The following is a 19,272-nucleotide window of genomic DNA, read 5'->3' on the forward strand; positions in this document are numbered from 1 at the left end:
CCTACAAGACAATTTTGCACATCACCACTCATTTTTATATTTTGTGCAAAGCACGTGGAATTACTCTTTGAACCAGCAATGGCACCAATACAAGGAAAGTGCGTGACTTAGTGTACAGTATTCAAAAACAGAGGTGTTTTTATCCGTGACCTGCAATGCAATGACTTCTCCGGCTGCACTGTGCACACCAATGTGATGAAGACTGAATACTTTAAAGGATATTCCACAAACTTTTCAATGTGGAAGAAATAATAATTTACGCTCCTAATCCCAGTGTCTTATGCTGGAATGGTTCCCCAGACACCAGCAGCCATCCGGTATCACACCCAAGCAGGCATTCGTCACAAATAGGCATGGGCAGTGACTGTTGGCAAGCTATTCGTCCTGGAGGGTGAGGCATTCAAGCAGCCCTAAATCTCTCCTCACCTGATCTCTATAAACGCAAACTCTTCCAGCAGGAGTCACTTCGATCGGGATCAGAAGCGAGAGCCATAACTGATTTTGTTCCCTTCCCCTTGATGTAACCATCACTCTCTGGCTGAAATTGCTTAATTCAGCACAGACCAGAGACTGAACCTGGGACCTTTCTTTCCTGTATAACTGCAAAGCTTTTCATTTTATTACCTCAAACAAAATTGATTTAAAGTTGCTGATTTTGCTAGGGCCATCTATGCTGTCAAGTATTATTGATTTTAACCAGAAACACCGTAGGAACTTACAATTGTAAAGATCAAAAAGCCCCAGATTAGACATACCTTTAGAAGAGTGGGAGTAACCATCATCATAAACCTCAGTATGCTGTGTGACTTCGGATGGAATATTGTTGTTAAGTCGTTTATAGTGATTGTAGACAGCTACTGAGAGAACTTTCTTAGCTTGGTTTTGACCAATAACATAATCATCCAAAAATCTATGGAGCTGAAACCAAAGACATTTAACAACTTTCCACAACTTGTAAAATACCAGGTCATTAAACCGACTTTAAAATAACGATGAACAAGTTTCTTTAGTTAAAACCTGAACTCAAATGTTACCATGCTCACTTAGAGACATGGGCACCGATATTACCAGGGAGGCGGGTTGGCAGCGGGGGGTCGGCTGGGTGCGTGGGTAACCCACTCAGTAAAATCGGTGGGTTCCCTACGCGATCACGAGTAAATTGAAGCCACTTACCTTGGCTTCCGAGATTCCCGTTGGAAACCGACGCAGTGGGCGGACTGCACACCCGCATCACAGGCTGTCAGGTGGAGGAGTCCTATTTAAAGGGGCAGTCCTCCAATGCTGCTCCTGCAGCAAACAACCAAAATTATACAATGGAACAGCCCAGGGGAAAGGCTGCTCCCAGGTTTAATGATGCCTCACTCCAGGTCTTACTGGATGGGGTGAGGAGGAGGAGGGAGATCTTTTACCCGGCGGACGGGAGGAAGTGGCCTGCCTCTGCCACTAAGAAGGCCTGGCTTGACGTGGCAGAGGAGGTCAGCAGCACCAGCAACATATCCCGCACCTGGATACAGTGCAGGAAGCGCTTCAATGACCTAACTAGGTCAGCCAAAGTGAGCACACTTACTCATTCTCCTACACTCCGTCTTCCACATCACCGCCCCGACCCCACAACTCCTTCTGCACTGCCAACACTACTCTATCGCATCACTCCTCACACCCACTCAAACCTCATCCTCAACTTACCTGCACTTACTCACCTCCTCAGTACTCATCCCACCACTACCACTCAACCCAATCCTCATACAATCTCATGGCTCTGTCTCATACTCACCCTCTGATGCATCTCTTTCACGGTCACCCTCACCCAATCTGCCACTACCTCTGCTGCACCCACAGGGGATGTATGAGTAGTAGGAAGCGTAAGGCAAAGGTTTCGTGAGCACAAAGGGGATGCACAAGGGTGTTTGACGGTTTGTCATGTATTTTATTTATATTTGATTTTGGTTCAACTCACGTTAAATATTTTATTGTCACCACTACTGCCACGTCTTGGCCATTCTTGACTGGCTTGTGCAATAACTCCCTTTCATGAGGTACTCCATGAACACCCACACTTGATGTCACCCTACAGTAGCTGTATGTGTAGTTGCATGATTATTTTGTACAGGTGCCTGTGGCGCAGCACTGTGTTGTGGAGCTCCACGTGGCAGAGGTGGACGGTGTGCCTGGCGAGGCTGGTGATGTTGCTCGTCCTCGGATGAAGTGATGAATGCAGCTATGGCGCCCCCCATCCTGACGGTGTGAGTTTGAGGGGGTCCGCAAAGTAGGTAACTGTGTTTGCACAGCAGAGTTTAGGGTATACATTAATAACTTTGAGTGGAAACACAAAGGTGTTGCAGCCAAAACTTTGTCTGAAGTGACAGAGTGCCCTGCTGCAATAAATGAGGTTTTCCCCCCAACTGTCAAAAAATCTTTTGCATCTCCCACTGGCTGCTGACTGAAACACGTCTGCTCCAACAGGGAGTGTTTCCCACAGCACGGGAAACACGCTGAGGATCCATGAAAATTGCACTCCTGCCAAAATCTCCTGTCGATGAGGTCTGTCAAGTACCTCAACTAAGTAAGTATGTATTTAAATTGTCATCCCGCCGACTTTAATTGCTGGTGGGAGTCCCACATGCGGGAGCTGCGCATGTACCCGAACGCGTCACTGGGGAACCCGGAAGTGGGCGGGTTGGAGCCGGGCTCCGGACCCGCTCCGGGATTCCCTGATTTTACGAGCCCCCCCACCCCCAACGCACCTGCTCGGCCATCCGAAAATCGACCCCATGATTTGCTGCAGAATGAGTTTTTGCAGTATAGCAGTTTCCAATTAGATGTCGGAGGTTTAAAATTAATAGTACATTATTCTGCAGTTATCATCAATATGCAACGTACTTAACTCAGTTTCAGGAAACAAATTGACAAAAGTGGCCCTGAAATCCTTTGGAGGTTCTACTAGTCGCCCGCCATAACTCTGGTGGCAGTTACAATGGAAGACTGGCAGAACCCCCAACGAAACAGTATAAACAGCCATTTTCAGCTGTTTTTATATTGCGTGAAATCTATGCTATTGTCTCCCTCAATCACCACCAGCTGGCTTCCCGCTCGGGAGTTAAAATTGCCCTATTTTCATTCAGTAGTGTAAACACCAAGGCCCTGATATTAGAATAGAGGCAGGATGGCAGCTGTGGGGTGAATGGGCGCGTGGGTAACCCGACTAATAAAAAATGTCCATTTCCCTCGCGATCGCAATTCAATTGGTGCCACAGGCTGTCAGCTGGAGGAGCTCTATTTAAAGGGCTATTGCTTCAAAGGCTTTTGCTGAAGCAAACACTCACAGACCACAATGGAGCAGCACAGGGGCAAGGCTGCTCCAAGGTTTAACAATGCCTCACTCCAGGTGCTACTGGATGGAGTGAGGAGGAGGAGGGATGTGTTTTACCTAGTGGACGGGAGGAAGAAGCCTGCCTCAGCCACCAAGAAGGGCTCGTGATGGCAGAGGAGGTCACCAGCAGCAGCTGGATCTATGCAGAAGCGCTTCAATGACCTAACTAGGCAGCAAAAGTGAGTACACTTATTGATTCTCCTGCATTCCATGTTCCACATCACTGCCACCACCCCCACCCCCCCACCCCACCGAACTCATTCTGCACTGCCAAGACTACTCCATCGCATCACTCCTCACACTCACTTAAGGCTCATCCTCAACTTACCAGAACTTTCTCACCTCCCCATTAGTCACCCCACCACTACCATTCACCCCAATCCTCATCTAATGTGATAGCTCTGTCTCATAATCACGCTATGGTGCGCCTCTTTCACGGTCAACCTCACCCAAAGCAGTGCATTCATCGGTTGGCCGCTTCACCATCACTCACTCACATGTCTGTTCTTTGTCCCTTTCTAGAAGAGAGCGCAAAATGCACGCAAGAGGCCGAGGACTGGAGGGGGGCCACAACAAATAGTGGTCCTCACAGACGAGGCAGGAGGCACTGGAGCTCAGCCGCAACCTCGAGTGTCTGTCCGTCAGGGACGGCGAGACTGGCACCCCACAAGCGACTGGTGACACAACTTTAACATTCATCACACACAATATGAATTGATGTTAACAATGCTTGCCATCTTCAACACCTCAATATGCACATCGCAACATGACACATCTGTGATGATGCTTAATATTGCCTTCTGTTCCCTTACAGGGCCTTCAGCGACCGCAGTGACGGCAGAGGGCGATTCCTCAGATGACCTGCCGGCCTCTGAGGGCGCACCGTCACATCTTACTGAGCCATCCACCAGTGCAGATACTCACACCTCGGTGGATCCTATTCCTCAGTTAGTTGGATTGGCACCTGATGAGTCACCACACACAAATGAGCATGAGCAGACACTGATAGCAGGGGCAGCTGTGGAGAGTCTGCGTCAGTGGGCGCACTCCTCTCCAAGCTCTGCTCTCCATGGGCCATCCTTTAAAAGGATAATCGAGAGACAGCAGCACATTTGCGAGGTACTGGAACTGATGCCACATGCACTCTCCACAATAGTGCAGAAGATGGAGGAGTCCAACTCCTGCATGAGTGGAATGGTGGCACAGGTACGGGAGGGAATCTCTAGATAATGTCACAGGGGCGTGAACAACTGTCTGAGATAGTGTCACAGTTAAGTGCGGGAATGTCTGTGATGGAGAGAAGGCTAGCCTCTGTTGAGCTTCAAGCACGGCTCACAAATGAGTCCATTCAGGCTCTGACAACGGCCGTTTGGACTCAGGGTGAACAACATTCTGCTGCCTTAGACAGGCAGACAGGTACACTAACACTGGCCTTACAAGGCATCACACATGTCCTCCAAACTGTTGTCCAGCAGCGTGGTAGGAGTGATGTGGCCCTGGCCCAGGGGAGGGTTGATGGCAAAAGGGGGCACGGAAGTGAGGACACCACTCAAAGCACTCCCACGTCTCACCCGTTGCCCCCCTCTCAACCAGTACTCGGAATGCTGCCTCCTCTCCAGGTGGCCGAGTCTGCCCCTGCACAGGTGCAGTTGGAGCAGTCTTTGGAGGGGCCCTCACGGGCTCCAAAACTCAGAGGGCGTAGGCCCAAAGCATCTAAGCAGTCAGGGCATGAATGTGAGCAACCTGCCACTAATTCTGCTGCAGCCACAGGGGATGCACCACATAGAAGAAGTCGTAAGCGAAAGGCGAAGGTTTTGTGAGCGCGAAGGGTATGCACAATGGAGGTCTGACAGACTGTCATCTTTTTCATTTATATTTGCTTTTTGTTAAAGTGACATTAAATGTTATGTTTGTCACCACTACTGTCATGTCTTGCCCATTCTTGACTGGCTTTTGTGATAGGGCCCTTTCATGAGGTTCACCATGAACGGCGACACTTGATGCCACCCATTGGGTCACTCTACAGTGGGTGTATGTGTAGCTGCAGGACTGATTTGTGTGGGGGGGGGGTGGGGGGTGGTCTGGTGTGGGCAGTGGTCTTTCCAGGTGGTGTGAGGACTGGACTCTTCACACTTTCTGATGTTAGGAGAACCATTCACATATCAGTGACTCCCTGACCTCACGAGCAGCCAGGTGAGCCGCTGCTCTGCCCATGGGTTCCACCTCTTCCTCCTCCTCAATGTGGATGGCAGATGTGGATGGGACCTCCTCAAGCGGCACCCCTCTCTGTTGTGCCATGTTGTGCAGAGCACAACACACAACTATAATGCTTCCCACTCTGTCTGGTGCGTATTGAAGCACTCCCCCAGAACGATCAAGGCACCTAAATCGCATCTTGAGCAGCCCTATAGCATGCTCAATTGCAGACCTGGTGGCGATATGGCTGTCGTTATATCGACACCGTTGCTCAGTGATGGGGTTCCTCAGAGGTGTCATGAGCCACATGTGGAGGGGGTATCCCTTGTCCCCGAGCAGCCAGCCCTTAAGGGTGTTCAGTGCGTGGAAAAGGGGTGGAATGTTGGATTCCCTCAGGTTGAAGGAGTCGTGGCAGCTGCCAGGGAATCTGGCACACATGTGAAGGAATCTTTTGCGGTGGTCACAAACGAGTTGAGTATTGATGGAGTGATACCCCTTTCTGTTGATGAACAGTCCTGGCTCGTGTGGAGGTGCTCATACTGCTATACGGGTGCAATCGATTACATCCTGCACCCATGGGAAGCCAGCCACAGAGTGGAATCTCACTGCCCTCTCTGTCTGGCTAAGGTTGTCCATGGGGAAGTTGACATACTGCGAGGCTCTGCGAAACAAGCTGTCGGTGACCTGCCTTATGCACATGTACGCAGACGACTGACAGACCCCGGTGATGTCCTCAATGGCACCCTGGAATGATCTGAAGACGAAAAAGTTGAGGGCTTTGACAGCGACGGGTAATGGGATGCCGGTCGGCCCAGCTGGCAGCAGCTTGGCATGAAGGTGGCTGCAGATGTCCCGACTACCTGGCGACTCACTCTGAGCCTCCATATGCACTGCTCCTCAGAAAGGTCCAGGAAGCTGAGCCTTTGTCTGTAGATCCTGTGGCGAGAATAGTGCCTCCTGCAACGTCGCTCTCTCTGTTGTTGCCCTCTGTGCTCTTGTGCAGATGCCTGTGGTGCAGCACTGTGTTGTGGAGCTGCAAGTGGTGGAAGTACACGCCGTGCCTGGTGAGGCTGGTGATGTTGCTTGTCCTTGGATGTACTGGTGAATGCAGCCATCATGCCCCCCATCCTGAGGGTGTGAGTTTGAGGGGGTCTGAAAAGTTGGTAAATATGTGTGAACAGAGCGATTGTGAGTGGAAAGTAAGAATTTTCAGTAAAAACACAAAGATCTCACAGCCAAAAGTTTGTGTGAAAGAACTGAGTGCCCTGCAGCAAGAACTCACCATTTCTCCCCATCTGTCAAACAAGCATTTGAATGTCCAACTTGCTGCTGGCTGAAACATGTCTGGTAGAACATGGAGTGTTTCCCACAGCACGGGAAACATGCTGAGGATGTTTAAAATCAGATCCCTGCCTTAATGTGGACAAAATTAAGTACTTTAAGTATCTACATAAGTCTCTTAACTATCATCCTGCCGGCTTTAATTGCCGGTGGGACTTTCGCATTCAGGAGGCACACGCGCACCTAGATGCGTCAGTGGAGAACCCAGAAGTCTGCGGGTTGGAGCAGGGTTCCGAACCTGCTCGGGATTTCCGTGATTTTCGGAGCCCCCCCCAACCTCCAATGCACTCGCTACTTCACTGGAAAATCGAGCCCCAAGAGTCAGTTAAAAGAGGCTGGTCTCCTGGAATTCAACCTAAACAACACCAATATAAAAACAACTCATGAGAGAGGCATCATCATTCAAATGTACAATAAGAATCAGCGAAAGAAAAGTGTGCACCTTACTTCTTTTGGTACTGGTAGATTCACTTGACAGTCACTTTTATCAGCTGTGTGCCACAACTCTACTTCTTTGTAGCTGTTTGTAGGAGATTGTTTTGACCTCACCATCAAAAAGAAGTGTTGACATTTTTTACATTTTACAAAAGGCGTGGAGTCTAGAAGAACAAAAAACACTTTAATATTATACATATTACACCATGCACATCAAATACAATTTTCCACTTCAAATTTAAAACCCAAGGCCCAACATGTTAGTGCACTGCATTACAGACTGGGAGATTTGCATTAGAATCAAAATGTGCCAAAGGGCTTCAGGGACACCAAGCCAAAGAAGGAGTTAAAATAGGCTGATGATTTGTTATTGTCATTTTGCACTACCGCTTATGACCAATTTCATTCGCTAGGAGGGGTAACCAAAAGCTTGGTCAAAGAGGTGGGGTTTAGGAGGTTTTAAAGGAGGAAATGGAGATGGAGAGTCAGAGTAGTTTAGGGAGGAAATTCAAGAGTGTAGGGCCTAGGTAGCTAAAGGCACGACTGCCAATGGTGGGACAAAGGGAAGGGGAATATATGAGAGGCCAGAGTCAGAACAACGGAAATTTCATAGGGTGACTGGTATCTCGGAGCATTTGTGGCGTTGGAATCTGGAAGCATTGGGGAAAGGACATCTGCCACATCCTCCAGTCTGCAGTGCACACATGTATTAAGCAAATGACAAATGCTATGCTCCTGCCTCAGCCCATCTGCTGCCAAAACCCTCATCCATGCCTTTGTCACCTCCAGACTTGACTATTCCAATGCTCTCCTGGCCGGCCTCCCATCCTCCACTCTCCATAAACCACTTCATCCAAAACCTTGCTGCCCGTACCCAAACTTGCAGAAAGCCTCGCTCACCCATCACCCCTGCGCTCGCTGACCTACATTGACTCCCAGTCCCCCATTACCTCCAATTTAAAATTCTCATCCTCGTGTTCAAATCCCTTCATGGCCTCACCCCTCCCTATCTCTTTAACATCCTACAGTCCTACAGCTCTCTGAGAACTCTCAGTTCCTCCAACTCTGGCCTCTTGTCCATTCTACACTCTCTTCGCCCCACCATTGGTAACTGTGCCATCAGCCGTCTCGGCCCTAAAATCTGGAATTCCCTCCCTGAACCTCTCCATTTCTCCACCTCTCTCTCCTCCTTTAAGACCCTCCTTAAAATCTACCTCTTTGACCAAGCATTTAGTCACCCTTCCTAATACCTCCTTCTTTGGCTCAGTATCAATTTTTGTCTGATTATACTTCTGTGAAGCACCTTGGGACACTTTCCTGTGTTAAAGGTGCAATATAAATGCAAGTTGTTATTGTCTTTAGTTATACACAATGGTAAGGATGGCTGTTCAAAGGTCTTTCAAAAAAGGTTTCCCAGGATTTGATTAGTTGGACACTTTTCCATCCCCACAGACATTCCCATATCCTACAGATATGTGCCAGATGCATCATTTTTAATTATACAGAAAATATATAATTCTTCATTAATGGATGTATATAATTGTTCAGCTTTAATTTAAAAATATATGCCCATAAACCATTGAGAGTCTGAGGCTGGAATAGGAAGAGAGCTGGGAGGTAGGAAAAGGAAGTGGCCCTGGAAATAGTGGATGCATTGGTGGTCATCTTCCAAAATTCTATAGACTCTGGAACAGTTCCTACAGATTGAAGGGTGGCAAATGTAACCCCACCATTTAAAAAAGGAGGGAGAGAAAGAACAGGGAATTGCAGACCAGTTAGCCTAACATCAGTAGTGGGGAAAATGCTAGAGTCTATTATAAAGGATATGATAACAGAACAATTGGAAGGCATTAACGGGATTGGACAAAGTCAGCATGGGTTTATGAAAGGGAAATCATGCTTAACAAATCTACTGGAGTTTTTTGAGGATGTAACTAGTAGAATAGATAGGGGAGAACCAGTGGATGTGGTGTATTTGGATTTTCAGAAGGCTTTTGATAAGGTCCCACACAAGAGGTTAGTGTGCAAAATTAAAGCACATGGGCTTGGGGGGAATATACTGGCATGGATTGAGAATTGGTTGACAGACAGGAAGCAGAGAGTAGGAATAAATGGTTCTTTTTCCGGGTGGCAGGCAGTGACCAGTGGGGTACCGCAGGGATCAGTGCTTGGGCCCCAGCTATTCACAATATATATCAACGATTTGGATGAGGGAACTGAATGTAACATTTCTGAGTTTGCAGACGACACAAAGCTGGGGTGGAATGTGAGCTGTGAGGAGGATGCAAAGAGGCTCCATTGTGATTTAGACAAGTTGGGTGAGTGGGCAAGAACATGGCAGATGCAGTATAACGTGGATAAATGTGAGGCAGAAAGGCAGATTATTATCTGAATGGTGATAGATTGGGAAAAGGGGAGGTGCAACGAGACTTGGGTGTCCTTGTACACCAGTCGCTGAAAGCGAGCATTCAGGTGCAGTAAGCAGTTAGGAAGGTGAATGCTATGTTGGCCTTCATTGCAAGAGGATTTGAGTACGGGAGCAGGGATGTCTTACTGCAGTTATACAGGGCCTTGGTGAAACCACATCTGGAGTATTGTGTGCAGTTTTGGCCTCCTTATCTGAGGAAGGATGTCCTTGCCATGGAGGGAGTGCAACGAAGGTTTACCAGACTGATTCATAAGAACATAAGAACATAAGAAATAGGAGCAGGAGTAGGCCCAATCGGCCCCTCGAGCCTGCTCCGCCATTCAATAAGATCATGGCTGATCTGATCCTAACCTCAAATCTAAATTCATGTCCAATTTCCTGCTCGCTCCCCGTAACCCCTAATTCCCTTAACTTCTAGGAAACTGTCTATTTCTGTTTTAAATTTATTTAATGATGTAGCTTCCACAGCTTCCTGGGGCAGCAAATTCCACAGACCTACCACCCTCTGAGTGAAGAAGTTTCTCCTCATCTCAGTTTTGAAAGAGCAGCCCCTTATTCTAAGGAAATTGGGACTAGCTTAGTGGTATAAACTGGGCGACATGGACATGTTGGGCCGAAGGACCTGTTTCCATGTTGTAACTTCTATGATTCTATGATTATGCCCCCTAGTTCTAGTTTCACCCATCCTTGGGAACATCCTTACCGCATCCACCCGATCAAGCCCCTTCACAATCTTATATGTTTCAATAAGATCGCCTCTCATTCTTCTGAACTCCAATGAGTAGAGTCCCAATCTACTCAACCTCTCCTCATATGTCCACCCCCTCATCCCCGGGATTAACCGAGTGAACCTTCTTTGTACTGCCTCGAGAGCAAGTATGTCTTTTCTTAAGTATGGACACCAAAACTGTATGCAGTATTCCTGGGATGGCAGGACTGACGTATGAGGAGAGATTGGGTCGACTAGGCCTATATTCACTAGAGTTTAGAAGAATGAGAGGTGATCTCATCGAAACATATAAAATTCTAACAGGACTAGACAGACTAGATGCAGGGAGGATGTTCCCGATGGCTGGGGAGTCCAGAACCAGGGGTCACAGTCTCAGGATATGGGGTATGCCATTTAGAACCGAGATGAGGAGAAATTTCTTCACTCAGAGGGTGGTGAACCTGTGGAATTCTCTACCACAGAAGGCAGTGGAGGCCAAGTCATTAAATATATTCAAGAAGGAGATAGTTAAATTTCTTAATGTTGAAGGGATTAAGGGATATGGGGAAAAATCGGGAACAGGGTACTGTGTTAGACGATCAGTCATGATCATTCTGAATGGCGGAGCAGGCCCGAAGGGCCAAATGGCCTACTCTTGCTCCTATTTTCTATGATTCTATGATTCTATGACCTGAAGGGGGGAGAGGCCTGTGCTGGATCGTGGAAGGATCAGGTCCCGAGGCCAGAGGCCCGAAGCTGGAATGGGCTGTGAAGTACTAAACTGGAGAGGCAGTGGCAGGAGGCATTCTGATGCTTGCCTCTTTATGTTTGGTGACCAGGTGAAATAAACTGAGACATAACATGAATGTGATATGAAATCAAAGACCATCTACATTTCGCACTGCAGTTTTCTAGTTACTCCATTCTATTTTCATCACTAACTATGGGAGCAGTAGTTTTAAGCAGGTGCATTTCTCATCTTGGGATATTAAAACCAGCAAATTTCCAGTAGTAAAAAATAGAGAAGCAACAGGATCAGTATTCAGGAAATCACACTGGTCCCAATACTAAATAAACCAGAGTGCCTAACTTAAAATGTACAATCTCAGTCAGCATCCCACTATATCCCTGAATTAGTGGCAGGTTGAGGCCAGGAGAGCAGCGATTTCAATAGTTGTTTTTGTGCCACTTGCTTCTTTATTGGTAACTTTTTGCTGCTTGTTCATTGTATTTTTTTTGTTGCTTCTTAGTTGTTCATTGATAGTTTTGCTAATCATGATTTTTTCTTCCATAATGGACAGTTTCCATGTATAATGACACTTTGGGGTAGATTTTGACTTTGTGCAATAATGTAGAACGGGTGATAGTGAATTGGCAGTCCATTTTACATCTCTCCAGATTTTTATTTCCATTGAGGTTTTACACTAATGCAAAAAGTCAAAATATACCCCTCTGAGTTTGTCAGACACTTCTCAAGAGTGACACAATTGAATATAATAGCTAGATACAAAGTCCTAGAAATTGGTTTGTGCTGGCCAGTCGAGGCAAACTGGGCGCAGGGATCGATCTATGCACTGGAACGGGTAGGCCTGATGGACATCCAATGTTGTGCCTTGGGCCTCATTTACATGAGACCGGCAAGCTGCGGATGCCTGCTGGGTGTCTCCAGGCAACTCATCAGCAAATTGGATTTTGAATTTCGGGCCACTGCGTCACTGGCTACGGCCTTCAGGTAGGTCCTGGGAGGTGGGGGAGGAGATCAGACGAAGCCCAGCAACAGTGTTTGGCAGTGCTGTGCAGCCAGGAGGTGCACTCCAGCTCCTCCCAGCTCCACATTCAGGTATTATTTTTAAAACGTAAATTTTTGTGGCGGCCTCCACGAACCTCTTTAAGGACCAATGGTTAGGCTACATGTACACCTGGTTTTCCTGAATGCAGCTGACCTGCAGTAATGCTGGTGGCACTGATCCTGTCAGCTACCTCGTCCAGACCTGGGCCTCATTTTTATTTGACTGACAGGCTGCCCTCCCTATTGCGTTGGGAATCGGGCAACCCCCCACATGACGTGCGCAATTTCCAGCGTGTCTTCCAAGACCTATTTAAAGCAGGGATGTAGCTCTTAAAGGGAGGTTGCAATCCCCGTTCAGGGTAGACCAATTTCAGGAAGGGGACCTGAAACAGGCGATAGGCTCCGTATTTGCATGTGCAAAGGGCCTAACGCCTGTTTCAGGAGCAGGCCCTGACTACCTGTTTTTCTGCCTTCACCAGTATGGCGGGCGACACATTTCCGCCATACGCGCACGTTAACTGCCATATTAGATGCTAAGGATCCCGTTCATGCCAGTGAAATGGGCGTGGCGTCACCAACTTCTAGGCCAAACTTCCAATTATATAGAATCTTCCTAAGGAATGGAAAATTTTGAACTTGTTCACAAATGCCTGAATTTTGTCACATTTGGATTATTCCATGTTCAGCCTGGCCAGTCCCTTTAAGTAATGGTTAGGTGGATGTGCACAGAAGGGCTAAATGTTTTGTGCAGAGCTATGTCCAACACTTCTAATTAATCATTACTGAGAAATTGAAAGTCAAATCAGATTAATTTTGCTAAGAAAGTTCTTGGCCTAGAAATTGGATCACGCCCGAATTGAGGTGTGATCCTGGTACAGCGCACGCTGCACGCGCCTAATGAGGCCAGCAGCAGGTCAATGTCAAATTGGTCCACCACTAGTAGTACCAGCAAGCTGTGGGTGTCATTCACGGACCCAGACCCCGGTTGTGGAGATTGGGGAGGGCGGCAAGATCAACTCAGGAGAGTCCAGGAGGTGAGAGGCAATGGGGGGAGGGGGGCAGGGGTGCGGGGATGAGCAGCAGTCCGTGGTTTTAATGTGAAGATGGGAGTCGCACTCCTGCTCCTCCAGGCTTCATAATAAGATAAATAAAATGTTAAACTTACCTTTTGGGTGGCAGCGTCTAGTGGTCCCTTTAAGGACTGCTGGTTTGGCTGCTGTGCAAACCAATTTCTCAAAGAGGCCTGAAACATGCATTAGACCCAAAATTTGCATATGCAATGAGCCTAATGCCAGTTTCAGACATGCTCCCTGGATGCCTACTGAGCAGCCTTATCTAATTTGATGTGCAGCGCACGTCCAGTCCGCAACGATCATGTGCACGCCACTTGCCATATTGGACCCTCAGGCGCTTGTTTTAGGCGTAAAACGAGTGCAGCATGATCAGTTTTCTAGACCCTTATTTTTGCAACACCCTACACAATGTTATGAGTAATATATGGTGAAGACTCATAGCTGCAATACTGATATCACAATGGGCCTAACCAAGCAAACTATTAAGCCTAGACTTACATGTAACTGTCTCCATATGTACACTTTGACTTCCACACTTTGGACAGCATAATTGATCATGTGTTTTCCCAAAGGACTTTTTTGAGTTTTGATATGTTATCTTCATTCCATTTTTATGATTAGCCTGTTAAAATATATAGAAAACACAAATTAGCTGCAATTTTAACTCGGGACGCGAATCAAGGTGGGTGGGAAGCCTGGGTAATTTTAACTCCCGGGCCTCATTTCCATTTGACTGACAGGCTAGCCTCCCGATCGCATTGGGAATCGGACAACCCCCCACATGACATGCGCAATTTCCAGTGTGTCTTCCAAGACCTATTTAAAGCAGGGATGCACCTCCTTAGAGGGAGGTTGCAATCCCCACGTTCATTTTTGCTGTATCATTCTATGATTCTATGATACACAGGCAGAGTAAAAAGCCCTGGACATCACTGGCCCAGGCAGGGTAATGAGTGTAGGGAAGGAAAGGCTGGTGATGTACCTAAGCAGGATTACTTGTATCCCTTCATTCAACTCAGCACAGATGCAGCAAGCTTAGCAACGTCAACTTGCATTCTTTTCCCTTTTCTCTTTCTTCCTGATTCTTATCAACACTAAAAGGCTCCTGCAGGAGAACAGAACTTGGAGGAGGCCATTCCTCCTGAAGATGGATCATGAGGTGCTCTACCCCTCCCAGGCACCAGCTTAGACATTGGCTCTCCACATGGGCTGGATAATGAGCTTGAGGGGTCTGCAAGTGGCAAAACACCAAGTGCCAGTGGGCAGCAGCATCCACTGTTGACAGGGACAGCCCAGGAGAGGCCTCACTGGAGAGCGATGGCCTCTCCCAGTTCTGCTGAGGACAACAAAGATGAGGACTTCGAGGGCCCAGCCATGAGAAAAAAAAATATTGGAAGGCGGGCCAAGGTGTTTCACCACTATGGCTGAGAATGTGGAGGAGTCTGCATCCAGTCTCAGGTATTACGGTACATGGCACCACCACTTTGCAGTCTACCTTGGATAGTGTGTTCACCTGCAAGGATGCTGCAGCTGGGCCCTCACAGCAGGACTCTAACACACAGAGGAAAAAATGTCTCAATATTTTGACGCCACAACTGACTATAAATTGACATCAAAATTCCATTTGGTGAGTTGCACCATTTTTGCACTTGGTCTGGAGAGCCACTTACACAAAAATTTCACGGGTTGGCTCATTTGCATATCCATTGGAGTAGAGATTGGTGTAACCCTGTGTAAAGCAGGAATAATGTGCTGGGAGGCATGAAAATTAAAAAAACAGTTCTGGCTGAAGGTTGCATCAGCAGTCGGGGGGAACAGCAGATAAGTGAGTTGACTTAGCTGGCTTGACTGGATGTCTCATGGCTGTTGTTGTGCCACTTTACAGGAATGTCTAGCATTGGAGAAGGGACAAGGACATGACACAGAGGCAGAGAGGAAGATGCCACAATTTCACTGAGTCGGATTTACAAACCCTTCTGAACGAAATAGAAGACGGGAAAGACCAAGTACTGAGTGTCCATGACAGGAAACCTACCCAAAAGGTTTTTTATGCCCTGTGAAGGGAGGTGATCCTGGCATGGAGCAGCAATTCTCTCACCCTAGGACTGCAGACCAAGGCCCGAAAATGGTCAATGACCTGGCCAGGGCAGGAAAGGTAATATACAGCCACTCTTACTTTTCTTCCTTGCACATGGGCACCAGGGCACTCTTCACCCTCTAAAAGTAACAGCTGCACAACTAACCCTTCAGAATGCACTCTGATTATGAGGGCCGATAACTTCGGACCTTACAGTATAGCTACCTATCTCCCGTAATAGCAATTACTTGCATTCACAACCTTAAATCCCTTCCTTCACTTTAACAGGCCAACATCTCTTATTTCACCTCTCCCATGCTACACAGACACACTCCACAATTGATATTCTTCCCTCATGAGGTGAGGACTAACATCTAGTGGGGTGCATCCTGCTTAAATGCTGCCTGACTCTCCCTTGCTTCATCCAGTGCTGCTCCTCCAATTCCTCCATGATAATGGCATACGGGTAGAGAGTGGTGTCAAAATCTCCCGATGGTCTCACACTCCCAGAGACAGTCAGAAGCAAGTCCAGGTCTGTAAAGGCAGAATGCCAAAATAATTGCTGCAAAAAGTTGTTCCTTGCTGCAGAAATTGCTTTTGCAACTCTTCACACAATTCAGGCTCACAAATTCCTCATGTCTGCCTGTCTCAGCTGATCTTGGCAACAGCTGCACATTATAATTCTCATTCTAACTTACTTGAGTGCATTGTGAAAGTAAAAGCAGGAAACTTGAGGCTGTACTGCCACTGCCCCCTATTACAATATATGTAAATTAGCTAACTCGAAATTTGCTGGGCCGCACGCAATAAGGCATGAGGGGATTCAGAGGAATTGATTTAGGGCGGAAAATTGGAAAAAATAGCTTCTGTCACATTCTGTTGCCATAAAAAGTTATTTGCCCCGATTATATGCTGAAATTATGCAGAAAGCTTTGTGGAATTTCTAGGCCATTGGATATTCACGAATAACTTTTTTTCAAAACTAAATCAAAATAAGCACTGGCTGAAATAAGGACATGTTGTTATTAGAGAAGACAGTGTTGATGATAAGAGGAAAAAAAGACAAAAAAATGTTATTGATTGAAGTAGAGACCATGTCAACATCAGGTAGGCTAGATACCTGAAGGAAAGGGGGGTGAGGGTAAAGGGATATGGGCAAGGGACGGGCAAAATGGTTAGGACTACTGCCCATGTGGAGGATAACCACCTACACAGGCTGGGGTTGGGGCATTTGGTAATTTCTGTGTAATGGTACAGCTTATTAGCTTTGGAAAAGAGAAGTCATGTTCTGTGGGACAACATTTCTTAAAGGGATAGATTGTCCTAGTTGAATTGCTTGACATATCAGAGTAAAGAAGAATAAGAAATGATAAAAAGAGTAATCAAGGTTGTACGAAAAAAGGCAAAATATAATTTTTTTTTTATATTCGTTCATGGGATGTGGGCGTTGCTGGCAAGGCCAGCATTTATTGCCCACCCTTAATTGCCATTGAGAAGGTGGTTGTGAGCCGCCTTCTTGAACCATTGCAGTCCGTGAGGTGAAGGTTCGCCCACAGTGCTGTTAGAAAGGGAGTTCCAGGATTTTGACCCAGCGACGAAGAAGGAACGGCGATATATTTCCAAGTCTGGATGGTGTGTGACTTGGAGGGGAACGTGCAGGTGGCGTTGTTCCCATGTGCCTGCTGCTCTTGTCCTTATAGGTGGTAGAGGTCGCGGGTTTGGGAGGTGCTGTCGAAGAAGCCTTGGCAAGTTGCTGCAGTGCATCCTGTCGATGATACACACTGCAGCCACTGTGCGCCGGTGGTGAAGGGAGTGAATGTTTAGGGTGGTGGATGGGGTGCCAATCAAGCCTGGATGGTGTCGAACTTCTTGAGTGTTGTTGGAGCTGCACTCATCCAGGCAAGTGGAGAGTATCCCATCACACTCCTGACTTGTGCCTTGTAGATGGTGGAAAGGCTTTGGGGAGTCAGGAGGTGAGTCACTCGCTGCAGAATACCCAGCCTCTGACCTGCTCTTGTAGCCACAGTATTTATGTGGCTGGTCCAGTAAAGTTTCAGGTCAATGGTGACCCCCAGGATGTTGATGGGGGATTCGGCGATGGTAATGCCGTTGAATGTCAAGGGGAGATGGTTAGACTCTCTCTTGTTGGAGATGGCCGTTGCCTGGCACTTGTCTGGTGCAAAAGTTACTTGCCATTTATCAGCCCAAGCCTGGATGTTGTCCAGGTCATGCTGCACGCGGGCACGGACTGCTTCATTATCTGAGGGGTTGCGAATGGAGCTGAACACTGTGCAATCATCAGCGAACATCCCCATTTCTGAACTTACGATGGAGGGAAAGTCATTGATGAAGCAGCTGAAGATGGTTGAGCCTAAGATACTGCCCTGAGGAACTCCTGCAGCAATGTCCTGGGGCTGAGATGATTGGCCTCCAACAACCACCACCATCTTCCTTTGTGCTAGGTAGGACTCCAGCCACTGGAGAGCTTTCCCCCTGGTTCCCATTGACTTCAATTTTACTAGGGCTCCTTGGAGCCACACTTGGTCAAATGCTACCTTGATGTCAAGGTCTGGCAGAAGCCAAACTGAGCATCGCTGAGCAGGTTATTGGTGAGTGAGTGCCACTTGATAGCACTGTCGACGACACCTTCCACCACTTTGCTGATGATTGAGAGTAGACTGATGGGGTGGTAATTAGCCGGATTGGATTTGTCCTGCTTTTTATGGACAGGACATACCTGGGCAATTTTCCACATTGTCGGGTAAATGCCAGTGTTGTAGCTTTACTGGAACAGCTTAGCTAGAGGTGCGGCTACTTCTGGAGCACAAGTCTTCAGCACTACAGCCAGGATGTTGTGGGGGCCATGGCCTTTGCTGTATCCAGTGCACTCAGCCGTTTCTTGATATCACGTGGAGTGAATCAAATTGGCTGAAGACTGGTTTCTGTGAAGGTGGGGATAGCGGGAGGAGGCCGAGATGGATCATCTACTCGGCACTTCTGGCTGAAGATGGTTGCAAATGCTTCAGCCTTTTGCACTCACATGCTGGACTCTGCCATCATTGAGGATAGGGATGTTCACGGAGCCTCCTTCTCCCGTTAGTTAGATAAAATTGCACTCATACCTGTTTGTTTCTTGGATGATCTTTATCACAGCCTTCATCCTTTTTGCCAAATGTTGGAGTTACAGAAAATGTTCTCAATGGGCTACATGCTGGTTTATGGATCAGTCCGCAAGATGTTGTTGCTATGGCCATAAGTTTTGAAGTTGGTACCAAAAGCTGGCAGGCTAAAAAGAATAACAAAAAAGTCAAACACTCAGAACACACAGTCTGTTCATTTAGAGTTGCGAATCTAATTGTTTTCATTTCCAAATCTTGTAATTTAAATTTAACTATAGTCCTAACCGTAAGATCTATATCCTCTTTCATTGTAAAAATACCTCAACCCCAATTTTAACCCAGAGCAGGAATCAGGTGGGAGGGGTGAGGCGAGTGGCAAGTCCTCCCCCCAGCCACGGAAGCGTCACGTCCAGACAAGTTTCACTCCTGGGCCTCATCTACGTGCCACCAGTCAGCTGCCTATCGGTAGGCACGAGTGGCCTTTTGGGCAGCAAAAAGCTGACACCAAAGGAACAGTTGCTGGCAACAAGGTTAGTCATGGAGAAGGGATTTCGAGAGGGCCCTGTTCACCCTGGCCCCGCAAGGAAAGAGAAACAGAGTTAGAAAACGTACCTGTTTGGGCTTCTTCAGGCCCCAAATCCTCTTCCCGCTATCTTCACCTGGTGGGAAAGCCTCAACGGCTTCTCCAGAGAGTTCACCAGTTAAAATTGTAGTTGGAGCTCGATGACATCGTTG

General features: G+C 47.4%; 1 protein-coding gene across 1 annotated transcript in view; it reads right to left on the bottom strand.

The window, feature by feature from the left end:
- The window catches only part of LOC137320626 (ATP-dependent Clp protease ATP-binding subunit clpX-like, mitochondrial), a 43,633-nt gene that overhangs the window by 23,959 nt on the left and 402 nt on the right, over window positions 1–19,272 (bottom strand). The window contains exons 2-5 of the mRNA XM_067982309.1: window positions 18,541–18,704; window positions 13,840–13,963; window positions 7,355–7,506; window positions 756–918 (exon numbers count right to left, since the gene is read on the bottom strand). Of these exons, the coding sequence (XP_067838410.1) occupies window positions 756–918; window positions 7,355–7,506; window positions 13,840–13,963; window positions 18,541–18,704 (603 nt within the window). The remainder of the gene's footprint in view (window positions 1–755; window positions 919–7,354; window positions 7,507–13,839; window positions 13,964–18,540; window positions 18,705–19,272) is intronic.

The sequence above is a fragment of the Heptranchias perlo genome, chromosome 4, assembly GCF_035084215.1.
Source record: "Heptranchias perlo isolate sHepPer1 chromosome 4, sHepPer1.hap1, whole genome shotgun sequence".
NCBI classification, from domain to species: domain Eukaryota; kingdom Metazoa; phylum Chordata; class Chondrichthyes; order Hexanchiformes; family Hexanchidae; genus Heptranchias; species Heptranchias perlo.